The 14,487-nt window shown below is 43.8% G+C and overlaps 1 protein-coding gene and 1 long non-coding RNA gene across 9 annotated transcripts in view; one reads left to right on the forward strand and one right to left on the reverse strand.

Annotated features, from left to right (window-relative positions):
* Positions 1-14,487, forward strand: part of GRIA1 (glutamate ionotropic receptor AMPA type subunit 1) — a 299,370-nt gene that overhangs the window by 196,970 nt on the left and 87,913 nt on the right. For all 3 annotated transcript variants that reach the window (XM_078066772.1, XM_078066773.1, XM_078066771.1), the window contains exons 9-11: positions 6,873-6,983; positions 7,704-7,910; positions 13,792-14,162. In XM_078066772.1, the coding sequence (XP_077922898.1) occupies positions 6,873-6,983; positions 7,704-7,910; positions 13,792-14,162 (689 nt within the window). The remainder of the gene's footprint in view (positions 1-6,872; positions 6,984-7,703; positions 7,911-13,791; positions 14,163-14,487) is intronic.
* Positions 1-14,487, reverse strand: part of LOC144381083 (uncharacterized) — a 912,868-nt gene that overhangs the window by 126,046 nt on the left and 772,335 nt on the right. The window lies entirely within an intron of this gene.

Consider the following 14,487-nt stretch of genomic DNA (forward strand, 5'->3'; position numbering starts at 1 on the left):
CGACTAAATTCTTGCTTATACTGTGGGCTCAAGCATCCTTTGTTTACAGGGAATCTGACTTTGAGAAAATCAATTCCCCCCGATCTGTGGCTTCAGGCCTTTTACTCAATCAGCCACCTAGCAAAGTAATTTCTTAGATTCAAGAGTGACCTACTTGTGCTCGTTTTGGTGAACATTGCATGGCCTTACCTGATATATGTAATAAAGAGGAGCTGCTGCTTCTTGATTTGGGGCCTCAGGGACACTCTCCTGATCTTCTGGCCTATATCCTCGGCACTGATATGCCAACACACCCTCTAGGTATCTGGGTCCAATCTGACATCCCACTGAAATGTGCACATTTCCAAGCACCCATCCGTCATACATTTAGCGGCTCCAGATGCCAAAATTGTCACTGGCTCTGCTGAAGCTGAATCCTCAGGAAATCTTGTTCACCAGTGGGTACTGATTTAGATAGAGATCTCTGTCCAAGATCTAAAATATGTGGTCAAATTCAGGTAAGATGACAAATTCTGATAAGTGGCTGCCAAGGGAGAAGTGTAAGGAAAGTTCTCTTTTCATCACGAGAGCAGCATTATGAATTTAACCATCTTTACCATCATCATTGGTCCTGTAGCTATCTTCCAACTTGACTGCAGGCATCTACTTCTCATTGCAACTTGACTTGAGTCCCCCTGCCCTGCCCTGCCCTCCCCAACTTTCTTTTCCCTGGTTCTGCCCCTCTGTGTAACTGCAGAGGACAGCCTGGGCAGGAAAGCAAACTAAAATGACAAAAGTTCTGCTGATGTCAAAAGTAATCTAAAGAATTCACACCCGTACCTCTGAAACAAATAATACATTATATGTTAAAAAAAAAAAAAAAAGAAGATAGTAGGAAGGGAAAAATGAAGGGGGGGAATTTGAGGGGGAGACGAACCATGAGAGACTATGGACTCTGAGAAACAAACAGGGTTCTAGAGGGGAGGGGGGTGGGGAGAAGGGTTAGCCTGGTGATGGGTATTAAGGAGGGCACGTTCTGCATGGAGCGCTGGGTGTTATATGCAAACAATGAATCATGGAACACCACATCAAAAACTAATGATGTAATGTATGGTGACTAACATAACATAATAAACTAAAAAAAATTAAATTAAAAAAAAAAAGAATTCACAGCCCTCCATTCCATAGGATCTTTGGAAGTTTTTCTATAAATCCTGGCGACCCAACTTTGGACATGCCGAATCCTCTAAGACATCACTTCAACCCAACCACCTCTCTATATTTCCACCCAGGAAATAGACCCCAGAGGCCAGGCCACCTCCACACCTGCCTAGACGTGTTCAGGAGCCTCCTGACCTGTCACCACTGAGTTCCAACAGAGGCTGTGTGACCCACAAAGCCTGAAACATTCACTGTCTGCTTCTTTACAGATGAAGTTTGCTGACCGCTGGTCTGGATATATATTGTCTTTCTTCCCCTCTTCTCTACCTCCCTGTCACTAAAATGTCAGCTCTCTAAAAGCAAGGACCATAGTTGTGTTATTTATTATCTCCTCAGGGCCTGCAATATATTGACACATAGTAAGCACATGCAAATAAGTGGTTGTTTATTAAATGAGTAGGCAGTTGATTGGATGTTGCTGGGCAACCAGAGTGCCTACTATTCTGGCCCATATTTCCATAGATCTGCCAGCAAATATGAAAAAAAAAATTGCTGGCAACTTTGAAATAACACTTAAAGCAGAATTCAAAGTCCTACATAAACGTATTAAGTTCAAATCCTTCAAGTGCGTTAGTTAAGATAACCCTAGGTGCTGTGACAGATAAACTCTGAATTCTTAGCTATTTAATGCAATAGATGTTTAATTCCTATTCACCTGGTGGCCCGTTTTGGGGCTGAGGGCCCTGGTTGAGACTCAGGCTTGCAGAGACTCCACTGTCTGCTTGCATCTTTCTGGCTGTCAACATCTAGCTAACAGATGAGGAAGAACCTGCCCCGGAGATTTGGGGGAGTCAGGCTAGGAGACATGTGCATGACTTCTGCTGTATTCCACTGGCCAGAACCCAATCACCTGGCCCACCTAGATGCCAGGCAGGGTGGGAATTGCAACTGCTGGCTAGGGAGCCACTTCCCACCAACACCTCTATGCTAGGGAAAGAGAGCAAGAATCCTTGCTGGTCATTTAGTTGTCTTAGCCACAAAAGGCAACTGACTTTTTAAAAATATATTATAACGGGTCTCATTTTTGGAGGTGCCGGACTGTGGCTGTAGAGGCAGCCAAGAGATACAAATGTGTAAATCTGACTTGCTAGCTGTGCAAGGTAGATCAATGGAATTTACTCTTCTATAATCATCTCTTCTTAGACTTCATTCACTAAAAAAAAAAAAAAAATCTGATCAAACATCTAGACTCATTTCCTACATTCAAACAGTCTTTAGAGGTAGATGGAAACAGGAGATCAAAAATTATAACTGGCCCCAGGAGAAAACCTCTCAGTATTAGAATTGTTTAAATCCCCTCCTGAATAATGGGCCCCATTCTTTACCCAACCACTAGCTCTGATTTTCTTTCAAAGATCCTGCATATCCTCAGCAGAGAATCAAAGTGCTGTATAATAATCCAACCCATTTCTCTAAGAAAGGGAAATTTGCTCTCATCTCTGACGTGCAGTGTCTCTTCAAAAATCTGTGCCAACTTTCTTTTCATTGAACTGTGGAATCAGATTTCTCAGCCTGTTAGCTTACGTGAGGTGCAAGCCGGGCTTTGGCATCACCCCGCTCTTCTGACTGGCAGTATTGTTTTATTTCCCTACATAAAACAAACTTGTTTACAACATTTAACTATTCCTCTGGCTTTTGATATCAAAGAAACTATATAAGCCAAGCTATACAATCATTTTTATAGATCCCAACTTAACCTTAGTGCCATGATACTAGCTTTGAAGGACCACTATCTTTAAAAATTAAAGTCTCTTTCTAAGCCATATAAATCTGGTCTACACAGATTTATCTTGCTCCCCCCCTTATCAAAATAACATGGGATTTTAGAGCAATGTTTTGTGGTTTGGGGAGCACTTACCCTAGAACATTCTACATGTAAAGAGGGTTACTTTGCCAAATGAATTTAAGAAATGCTCTATAATATATACTTCTTTTGGTGATTGACAATTTCAAAAGTAAATTGATCTGGAAATGTCTTATACCACAGAAACTTGTTAGCTTTCAACTAGGCATTATCCAACTGAAATCATTTTTTAGTTTACTGACAACTTAATATGAGCCATACACTATGCTCATTGTTGTACATGCATTAACTCATTTAAGCCTCAGCAGCTCCGAGAGACAGATACTCTGTATCAGATACTCAGACACTTTTGATGTATCTGTTCTACAGAGCAGGAATTAGGGCCCGCTGAGGTCAGGTAACTGGCCCTAAGGTTAGAAATTAGGAAAGTCTGTCTCTTAAACCATGTCTTTCTATGCCAGAGATTAATGTCTTGACTATCAAGCCCCCACTTTAAAAAATAATACTTAATAATACACTGTAGATTTTAGAGAAATTAGTTGCCTGTCAAAAGAAGCAACTTGCTCTATAATGACGGTTTGAGTAGGAGCCTCTAAACCTGTGGCTAATTGTGAAGAAAGAAGAAAGAAGAAAGGAAGGGAAGGGGTGGGAAGGGGAGGGGAGGGGAAGGGAGGGGAAGGGAGGGGAGGGAGGGGAGGGGAAGGGAAGGGAGGAAAGGGAGGGGAGGGAAGGGAACGGAAGGGAAGGGAACAGAAGGGAAGGTGGAGAGGAAGGAAAAGGGAATGAAAACCCCTTAGCATCATCTGTGGGGGGGAAAAATTACATTTGCCAGCTCCTCTCCCAATTTTGTATTGATTATATTAAATAATCTAACCTTGGGGGTTGATGCCCTGGCTTCTATGCCCTGCCACTAATCTGCTATATAATCCGTGTAAGTTAAATCATTTGATTTCCCCAAGCTTCCATTATCCCATCTGTAAAACAGAGAAAATAATCCCAAGCCTGTCTGTGCTATTTGCATGTCACAAAGAGCAAAAGAGTTAAATGTCGTGAAAGTACTTTCGGAATTTTTTAAAAACTTGCATAGTGATATACTACAATAGTGGTTTTAAACATTTTCAGCCAGAGGGCTCCTTGTTAAAGGGAATCCCAATATGTGAAAGAGCTAAAAAGCAGAGCTGACTGTTTTGAAGGAGGGATGAGGAACCCAGAGCTCTCCCCCCAACTTTCTGACCCCTCACCCACCTCCCATGAAAGTGGGGAAAGGTCCCCACAGATGCCCCAGGGTTCCAGGGAGCACTGGCCTAGCAAAGTGAGGGAGGCAAGACTGCATCCTGGTTTTGCACAAGTCCCATGGTCCCTCTCTATAAAAGGAAGGGGTTGGCATAAGAGACTCTTAATCTCAGGAAACAAACTGAGGGTTGCTGGAGTGGAGGGGGGTGGGAGGGACAGGGTGGCTGGGTGATGGACATTGGGGAGGGTATGTGCTATGGTGAGCGCTGTGAATTGTATTAAGACTGATGAATCACAGACCTGCACCCCTGAAACAAATAATACACTATAATTAAAAAAAAGGAAGGGGTTGGAAGAAATGATTCTTCATGCCTCTTCCAGCTCTGACATTCTAGAAATCTGAGTTTCTGGTGCTTGTGTCATACAAGAGAATGTCTCCTTCAGTGCTGACCAAAAGTGCCTCACACAGGCAACATCGTGCATGTGCCTGCACTGAGGGTAGATCTTGACCCAGTGTCCCGAGAGACAGGCCTCTGAGCTGTCTCAGCACCGACAGGGTCTGCTGTCTCCATGTTGGAGGTACACATTCTCTTAACAAACATTTCCTGAGCTTCTCTGTGAAAGAATATGCTGTGCTAAGAAAGGCATTCTAGAAGGAATAGACCTCTGGCTTTGTCCACCAGGAGCCCACAGCACCGTGGAGAGATGGGGATGGACATACAAACAGCCAGACCACATGACCAGTGGGGACTTCTGGCTTTGTCTACCAGGAGCCCACAGCACTGTGGAGAGATGGGGACTGACATACAAACAGCCAGACCACAGGGGATCCCCAGTGGAGACCTACTTGAGGCACTACGGGTGGGCAGGCAGCTTCCTGGAGCACCATAGGGAATGGCCCTGCAGTCAGTCTTCTTGGCTCAGATCCTGGCTCTGTGACTCTCCACATCTCCGTTTCTTCACATTTAAAATGGGAATGATAATTAAGTATCCACTTCATAGGTTTTTGTGAGGATAGAAGAAGTTAAAACATAAAAAACACTTAGGAGAGTGCCTAAAACCCAGGAAGCACTCACTGTTAACTAAGATGATTCCCAATCCAGAGCCAAGTCCCCTGATAGCAAGAACAGCATAGCCACTTTCCAGCTGCATCACCTTGGGCAAGTTACAAACTCCCTTAAGCCAAATGAAATGGCACAAAAACTTTAAAACACTCAGCATCTGACGTAGCAAGAACATAATCAGTGTTGGCAATTATCATCATTGTTGTTAATGGCAGTGAGATCGCAGAGAGAATTGCTTCTTTCCAACTGAGGGAACAGGGAAAGACATCAAGGTGACAGTGCTATTTGGGTTGACCACTGGCCCGTGCCTCAACTCTGGGAGCCTGAGCTGAGTTCTGGCGCGTGGGAGGCCTGCTCATCTCTCTGCATATGCACTTCCAGTTCTCTTTCCCTTACCCTACGTCTACAGGCAGCAGAATGACCAAAGAACAAAACACAACTGTCTAACGATAAATAGAGACAGAGACAGAAGTGTGTATTTGTGTGTATATGTGTATTAGCCATACCATTCTGCTCTTCCCAAACCTTCCATGACTCCCTGTTGCCTTCAGGATAAAGTCTGTACTTTTTAGCCTGGCATTCAAATCCATCTGCTACCCAGACCCACATGCCCGCTGCCCTGTTGGGCTAACCCTATCTTCTACCCAGGAGCCACTGAACTTACGGATCTAGGCAGAGTCCTGCCTTTACATCTTGACACATGTTCAAGTTCTCTCCAACCTGAAAGGCTTGGGCCCAACCTGTCCATCCTTCATGATCTCATGTGTTGCATGTGTCATCTCTTTCCAAATAGGCTGGGGGACTTCTCAGGAGCAAGGACTACCTCTTAGACTTTTGTATCTCTCTCAACCCGCCACACAATACTCCCAGTGTTTTAGCTCAGAGCCTTGCACACAAGAGGGACCCAATAAATATTTGCTGAAAGACCTTGGAAAATGAGCCAGTATAAATAACCTACTGATTAAAAAATAATAATAATAATGTTTTCAGCCAGTATTTTTAGGCACTAATATATCCTCAGTATTATAATAGTTTATAATTAGAAATAAGAGATATAAATGGTAAAAATAACCATCACCTAGGAAGTTAAATCTAGATGGAAAAATACAGTTAATCTAAAAAGAAAGGAAAAGGAATATAATTTTTAAAATGTATGTTTCCAACTACCATTCAGAATGAGCTCAGGAAAAGAAGGGTTAATAGGCAGGGAGGAAAAAGGGGTTTGACCTGTAAACAACTGCAGGGAATTCAATTTCCACAGCCCTGGCTTGCATTGTACAAAATAGTTCAGCTGCTTTAACAGTTAAGCCCGCCCTGTTCAAAGGGGGCAATTTCCAGGCTCAGCCCTTCATGGTGAGGATGTTCATAAGGGTGGGGCTGGGAGGACCTGGAGAGCATTTTACCTCTCCTTGTTTTTATCTACCAATACTTTAGAGCCTGGTGTGTCCAGTATTGTATGGTGTGATCCTGAGGCCCTTGCTTTTTGGTCTGGTGTTGGCTGGGTGGTCCACAGTAGGCCAGTCCTGAGGAACCTGGCTCATCTGATGTCACCACCTTCCTCTCCTTAACAGATTGGTTACTGGAATGAAGATGATAAGTTTGTCCCTGCAGCCACCGATGCTCAAGCTGGGGGGGACAATTCAAGTGTCCAGAATAGGACATACATCGTCACTACAATCCTAGTGAGTACTCAGTCCTTCATCGAGGTTATCTGGGATGCAAGCTAAACCAGCACAGAGGTTTTCCCCAGGAGCAAAACGTGGTCACTCTTCTTGCCAAAACTGTCCCATAGGTAGAAAGAGGGAGTGGAAAAAGGAAGAAGTCAGAGATGCTGTTTTCAGTCTGGCTCTGCCATGATTTCACTTTGTATCCTTGGGTAAGTCACTTACCCCCTCCTTTGAGCCAGTTTCCCCATATATAAAACATAATGGTGAGACTGAATTATGGTGGTTCTCAAACTTTACATTCCCTCAGTAGAAGCCATTTTCAAAGAAAGTTTCCTAAAGCCCCTAACTCTAGGTGCTTTATATCCACTTTAAGTGGAGCTGCTGCCCATTCTCAGTGACTGACCACAAGAAAGCTGGAGACTGTTCAGGGTCTACTTTCCCAGCATAGTGCCCCTAGAGGTACCTCCAAAAAGTACAAGAGCACCTAGAACATAATTTAAAAAGCTGAGCCCTACATCTCAGTGATGAAATATTCTTATTTTAAGAGTTTGCTTCCTTAACCCAAGAAGTCTTATAATAGAGGGAGCAGAAATGCAGGACATAGATTTAGGGACTTAGAGAGACTTCTCCAAAGTTAACCAATGTTGGTAAAATCCTCCTCTGCCAGGCCAAAGTCCTCCTTACCTCTGAGTGGACCCACAACCCACGTTCTCTCTCCCCCCATTTCTCCACCAGGAAGATCCTTATGTGATGCTCAAGAAGAATGCCAACCAGTTTGAGGGCAATGACCGCTACGAGGGCTACTGTGTAGAGCTGGCAGCAGAGATTGCCAAGCATGTGGGCTACTCCTACCGTCTTGAGATTGTCAGCGATGGAAAATATGGAGCCCGTGACCCTGACACCAAGGCTTGGAACGGCATGGTGGGAGAGCTGGTCTATGGAGTAAGTTCTCCACAGGGTGGGGAATTAGAGGGCAGAGACAGGATTTGACAGAAAGTCATTTGGTGGTTGGCTGGCCCTGCCCACAGATACTGTTGGACCCCTTAACTTAGTATTGTTGCTGCCAAAAAGATGAAGGGTTCAAAATCCATTATCTTAAGACATTCTCTGCTCAAGGTTCCTGGTCCCAGCTTGCTCAGCCAAACTCAGCTCACTCTTGTGACTTCGGTTGATGATCATCTAACACAGGTGACCCCTGAGCTTCAGATCCAGTTTTCCCAAGGCAGACTGCTAAGTTGCCACTTCCCTGCTCAAAGTCATTTATGGCCCCGCCATGTAAATTTCTTCACTGGGGTCAGATGCATCCTGGATCCAACCCAACTTTCTAGTCACTCACCCCAATACTCCCTCTCTTGTACCTTCCACTTTTGCCAAACTACCCGAAGTCATTCTGTTCTGTAGAGTGCTTCCTTCTATTCAGCACCCCCAAAGACCTGTCCCTCCTCCAAAGTCTGTATCAAATATTGCTTTTTCCAAGGTGTCATTTCCTTCCCCCCATAATAGGTATAAACTCTCCTTTGTAAGTGCTCTTGCCTTCCCCTGTAGGATTTAGTTTCTTCTTCTATTATGGCTAACCCCACCTTGTATAATAGTTATCTGTGTAATAGGAGTAGATCTCTCTGTCTTTATATCACTCACTACACTTGAAATAACACCATGCACAATTGCTATAAAATCTTCAATAAGTTGAAGCAGTTTTGAGAAGCCACTGAATGCCTGAATTGCTTTAAGTATATAAGGAATCACCAAGAAGTAAAAGATCTGATCCCTGTCCCCAAGGATCTTAACATTTTATAGGATAGAAAATACAGTGAGAGAGAATAGTAAAAGATAGCATAGTTCAAGGATCAGGCAAGAGGCTAACATGAGTTTGTCTAGCCCTCAAGAGGGATATGGAACCTGAGAAGTGGCCATGTTCAAATAGAGAGAAGGGCAGCCCAGGAGTTTCTCATGATGGAAATAAGAAAGAGTGAGAAAACACTGGTTGCTTGTGCAGAGAGCTCAGACTGAGTAGTCAGGGCTACGTTTGAGTAAGAAATGACATGGGGAAGAGTGGATTGATTCAGTGGGCACTGGGATATGATGAAGATACTTGAGCAGAGAAACAACAAAAGGCAACATAAGTCAGCCACCACTTGCAGGAAATTGTGCAGAAATTGAAGGCTGCAAGCTGGGTCTCTGAACAGAAGTATATGCTGAGTCCCAGGTTGATGTTGAGTTTCCAGTCAGGATGAAGCAACCATTTAGGTTAAATCTCATCATCCCATGTCAGGACAATAGGAGTCATGATGGCCTTGAGAGCCACACAAAGGGAATTCAAAGGAGAGGTGGGATAAGGAAAATCTTCCACAGGAAAAGTGGCTTTTGAGATGACCTGGTAAGATGGTTAATGAGTTGAGGAGGGGGATGTGCTTCTACCCTTTCTCCTCCCTCTACTTTCTCTCACCTTGGGAAGCTCCACTGATGACAGAGACCTAGATGGTTAACGCTGCATCTGGAGGCTGGTTTCCATGGGAACCTCCACCAGCATTCATCTTCACACTCATCCCATGGAACGCAGTTCCCTTAGCAAAAGGCCTGTGATCCAGGCATAACAATGGTACGATCCTCCTGATGTCAAGCTCCCCGGTAGCCAACAGTCAGTGATGGGTCACTGACTCATCCATAAGAAACCAGAGTTATCTTTGATGCCCCAGGGCCCGTCCTTCCCCATCCATCCTCTCCCCTCCATTGGCCCTATCTTTCTGCGCAGTATAAACTATATTCTGAAGACTATAGTTTGTGGTGATGGGCCCAATTCAGTACTCATCCTTGATTTTTGGTCTGGCTTTCTTTTTCTGTCTCCCTGAGGAAGAACAGAGGAGATTAAGGAAGCATCTATCAGCCACAAACAACTAGAAGGTTGGACAAAACTCATTCGGAGGCCTCTAAATTTATTATTTCTGTGCCTTTTAAATAGCTAAGCCAATCGAGGTTTCTCATCTTCCTTTTGCTCCCTCTTGTTCTTCTCAAAAATTGTAGTAGTAGTCTTACTACGGGTAGTATGTGCCAGGTGCCATGCGAAATGCTTTACCCACATTATTTCACATACTCCTAACAACCCCATAAGATATATATAATTACTTTTCCACATTTTATAGATAAGGACACAGAGTCCCAGTGGGGGTGGGTCATTTGGCCAAGGACAGCTAGTAAAAGCAGAGTTGTGACATGTAGCCTTGCTTTCAGCTGCACGCTGGGTCCTACTGCCTCGATAGAAATCATACCATCCGAGCACTAGACTGTAAGGCCACTATTAACTGGGAATGAGAATAGCAATAGCGTCTGCATTCTCAGATGCAGATTCACACGCTGCAATGGAGTTTCTGTTTCTTGCATGGGTATGGCTTTGCGTTCGATTCACGGGTGACTTCTCTGCCTGTCCTCTGTCTCGGTGAAGTAGAAATAGAGTGAGTTTTGCAGACAGACACCTAGATTTGAGTTCCAACTCTGCCTACTGGCTACACGACTCCTACAGGTCACTCAACTCCTGAAAAACAGGGAAAGTGAATGCCTTATCCTAGGGCTGGGGTGGGGAGTTTACCTATATAGTGCCTGGCTCAGAGTCGATCTCCATCCCTTATGATCCCTTATGGTTTTCGTCGCTTGTTGCTTTTACCTACAGCATCAAAACTGTTTACTCGGTCCCCAGGACTGTTTCCAGACATCACATATTTTGTCTGGGGCGCTCCTAGGTCAGTGGTTCTCAAAGTGTGATGTCTGGACCAGGAGCATTAGCATCACTGGGGAACTTATTAGAAATGCAAACTCTCAGGTATCACTCTCAGATCCAGAAACTCTGCCACCTGTGTTTTTAAAAGTCCCCCAGATGATTGTGACATATGCTCAACTTGGAGAGCCACTGTCCTAAGAACTCAGTTTAAGTAAATAATTTTGAGTTTCTGTGAAACGCTTACACTTCACAGTATTCTCACATATTTGAATTCTTTTGATCCTCACAAAACAATACTATCAAATAGGTAAAGCAAAAGTTATCATGCCTCTTTTTTTTTAAATGAGGAATTTGATATCCCAAAAAACAACGGTCTCACTTCAGGCCATGTGGTCAGCAAGTCACAGAGCAGAGCAGTGGGTATGCTTTCCCAGTGAGCTTGGCCTTTCACCAATCCTGCAGAGCTCCAGGAACAACCTCAGGTGTTTGAAACAACTCTCTAGACCTCTCAGTCAATGTCAAACAAGCTAAAACACTGCAGTTTTGCACAAACCACCTTCGCTCTCTGGACCTGAGTTTTTTCTCTATAAAGTAAGGTCACGGAATGTAGCATCTCCCACTGTGTGTATCCTACACACGTGGGTCTCTTTTGATGCTCAGGATCCATGGCCAGATAATTTTAGAAGTACTGCATCTACTTACGTCTCTTGGAAATTCTCAGCACACAGTGATCTTTTAAAGGTTCTGAGAAGTCTTGCCCCAAAGTAACCTGTTTAAATTCATGTTTTCTAATATTTATTTTCATGTTGTGCTTATTAACATCCTTCCAGAAATCATGTTCCATGAAACAAATCCTGGAATCGCTGAATGAACTAAGCACTAAGATGATGTGCTGCTAGGATTTTTCCAGTCTGCAATTCCTTTTGTTAACTCACGTCAGGAGGCATCAAACAAATCCATTCAATTCTTGTTACCACTTTCAAAGCTGGTCTTCTTTCACTTCCCTTTTGGATAACTTGTGGTAGTACCTCTAAGTTATTTCCATGACTTTTCTCCTCCCTTCCTTTTCTATCTTTCTTTCGATGTTAGGTTACGGAAGAAAGAGTAGGTATTTTCTCCCTTGCACTAGCTTGTAAGTGTTTGGGGGGAAAAAAAAAAAAAAATATATATATATATATATATATATATATATATATATCAAGATTTATGCAATGGTTATTAGGGAAAAGAACAGAATTACTATCAAATTCACACCTGATTCTACATTGCTTTATGGAAAGTTTCTTTTTCTAGGTGAGAATTTAAGTCATTCTGAAGGCAGGCTTTTGATTCCACCTAAAGCACCCTCTCACAAACCCCAGCCAATGAAAGTAACCGGAGGAAATCTTGTCTATGCAACACCAGCCAGCAGCTAAGTGGGGCCCTCATCTGCACAGCATCTGTCACCAGCTTCACATGTGCATTGCAGTGCAGCATCATGAGAGAAAGCCATCCTCCTGGAACAGACTTGCACAGACGTGTCTCTCATTTCCAGAATGAGTGTTGTGGCTCCTGTCCATGGAACGTTCTTGGGTTTCCAGGATCTCTTGATCTCAGGCCAACAGAACAGTGGACTTTTATTGTGTAATAATAGAGAGAGGGAGGGAAGAACAAAGAGCAAGGCTGGTGATTCCACATGCTGGATGTCCAAGGATGAGCATTTCTTCCAACCTTTTCATGTTTATCTACATGCTGGATTTGAATTTTTAAAAAGTGAATTAACTATGTTTCTTAGGAGTCTTCTTGAAAAATACTTGTGACACACCTTTTCCTCCTCTCTGCAAGGCTTTCACTCACATGGTTCCCTCCTTCTGGAATGTGTACTATTGCCAGAGCAATAAGATCCTACCCCTCCTTCAATGCCAATTGCATGTGTCACCTCTTTTATGATGCAGCCCCTAATCTCCTCAGCCAAAATTAATGTCTCTCTGGTCTTTCTTCTGTATCATTCTGTATCTCTTGGGTAGCACATATCCAGCCTACTTTGTAGACTGAAAAGTTGTGTGTGGGCAGCTGGGGTGGGGGAGGGTGGATATGTATACCAACCTCTCCTACTAATTTGTAATACCCTGAGTGTAGGGACCATAGCTCACCTACAGCTTCCAGCCTAGGCCTTGCACATAATAAGTGTCCAATAAGTGTTTATTGAGTTAAATTTGCCTTTATCACCTTATTAGCCAGGGATACCTTGGCTGCAGGTGAAAGAAACCCAATCCAAACTGGCTTAGGCAAACAGAAAGGTTGGTTTATGTTCCTGGGGACAAACAGAATATATTAACCCATTTTCCTAGGAGTCCAGGGTAAGCCCTGAATTTAGCATGGCCCAAATTATATTATGGACCAGTTTCTGTATCTCTCATTCTGACTCTCAGGGCTAATGCTCATTAAACTGACTTGGGTCCTATGCCATTTTTTTAAAGGTTTTATTTACTTATCTATTTATTTATTTGAGAGCAAGTGAGAGAGAGAGCATTCATGAGCAGGGGGAGGGGGAGAGGGAAAAGCAGACTCCCTGGGGCTCCATCCCAGGACCCTGAGATCATGACCTGAGCCAAACAAAGGCAGCTGCTTAACCGACTGAGCCACCCAGGCACCCCGGTCCTATGCCATTTTTGAATGAATCATTCTGACCAAGGAAATGAAGTACTGATAGCCAAACCCAGGTCATGTGCTTCACCACATAACCAGGTGATCAGCCCCATTTGAACTAGAAGGACTAGGAGTGGGGCCGGAGTGATTTTCCAGCGGTGGAAGGAGGTATGGCGGCGGGGCAGGCAGAAGCAACAGATATCACAACATCCCCCTCCAGTAATGTGAGGAAGATGCCTTCACAGTTAGAGCTGTCAAACAATGGGATAATCCCTCCTGTAAGATAGTGAGCTGATCATTCATTTGTCAGAAATACCTTATAGAGAGTAGGAGGGATTAGACTTCTAAGGTTCTTTTCAACTCTCACATCCTTTAAGATGCAAAAGAATATTCAGTGGAGAGAGAAACAAGAGAATACAGAGCTGCTGAGCTCAACTGCATTTTTTCTTCTTCTTCTTCTTCTTTTTTTTTTTTTTTTTGCAGAGAGCCGATGTGGCCGTAGCTCCTTTAACTATCACCTTGGTCCGGGAAGAGGTGATAGATTTCTCCAAGCCATTTATGAGTTTGGGGATCTCCATCATGATAAAAAAGCCACAGAAGTCCAAACCTGGGGTCTTCTCCTTCCTCGATCCTTTGGCTTATGAGATTTGGATGTGCATTGTCTTTGCCTACATTGGAGTGAGTGTCGTCCTTTTCCTGGTCAGCCGCTTCAGCCCCTATGAATGGCACAGTGAAGAGTTTGAGGAAGGGCGGGACCAGACAACCAGTGACCAGTCCAATGAGTTTGGGATATTCAACAGTCTGTGGTTCTCCCTGGGAGCATTCATGCAACAAGGATGTGACATTTCTCCCAGGTCAGTCAGCTCTTCTCAACCCCTTTGCTCAATGCTATATTTTTCTTGGGGAAAAAAAAGCAAACACTGGAAAGTTAAGGGATAGGAATTATTTCCAGACTTTACTGTATTCAGCTTTTCAATTATGCTTTACAGTCAACTGTCCAGTGTATGCTGTCGATTATCTGGATGCCTCCTGTGTCTGAGCCAGCTCTGTCTGCTATCTGGTTGATGTGCTCTGTCAGGATGAACAGGCATAATCACAAGTCTGATGTTCTGTAGCTGAAAGGTTCAGAGAAGGGGTGAGGGACAGTATGGTACAACTAACATTTAGTGAGCACCTATC

The sequence above is a fragment of the Halichoerus grypus genome, chromosome 2 (assembly GCF_964656455.1).
Source record: "Halichoerus grypus chromosome 2, mHalGry1.hap1.1, whole genome shotgun sequence".
Classification (NCBI taxonomy): Eukaryota; Metazoa; Chordata; class Mammalia; order Carnivora; family Phocidae; genus Halichoerus; species Halichoerus grypus.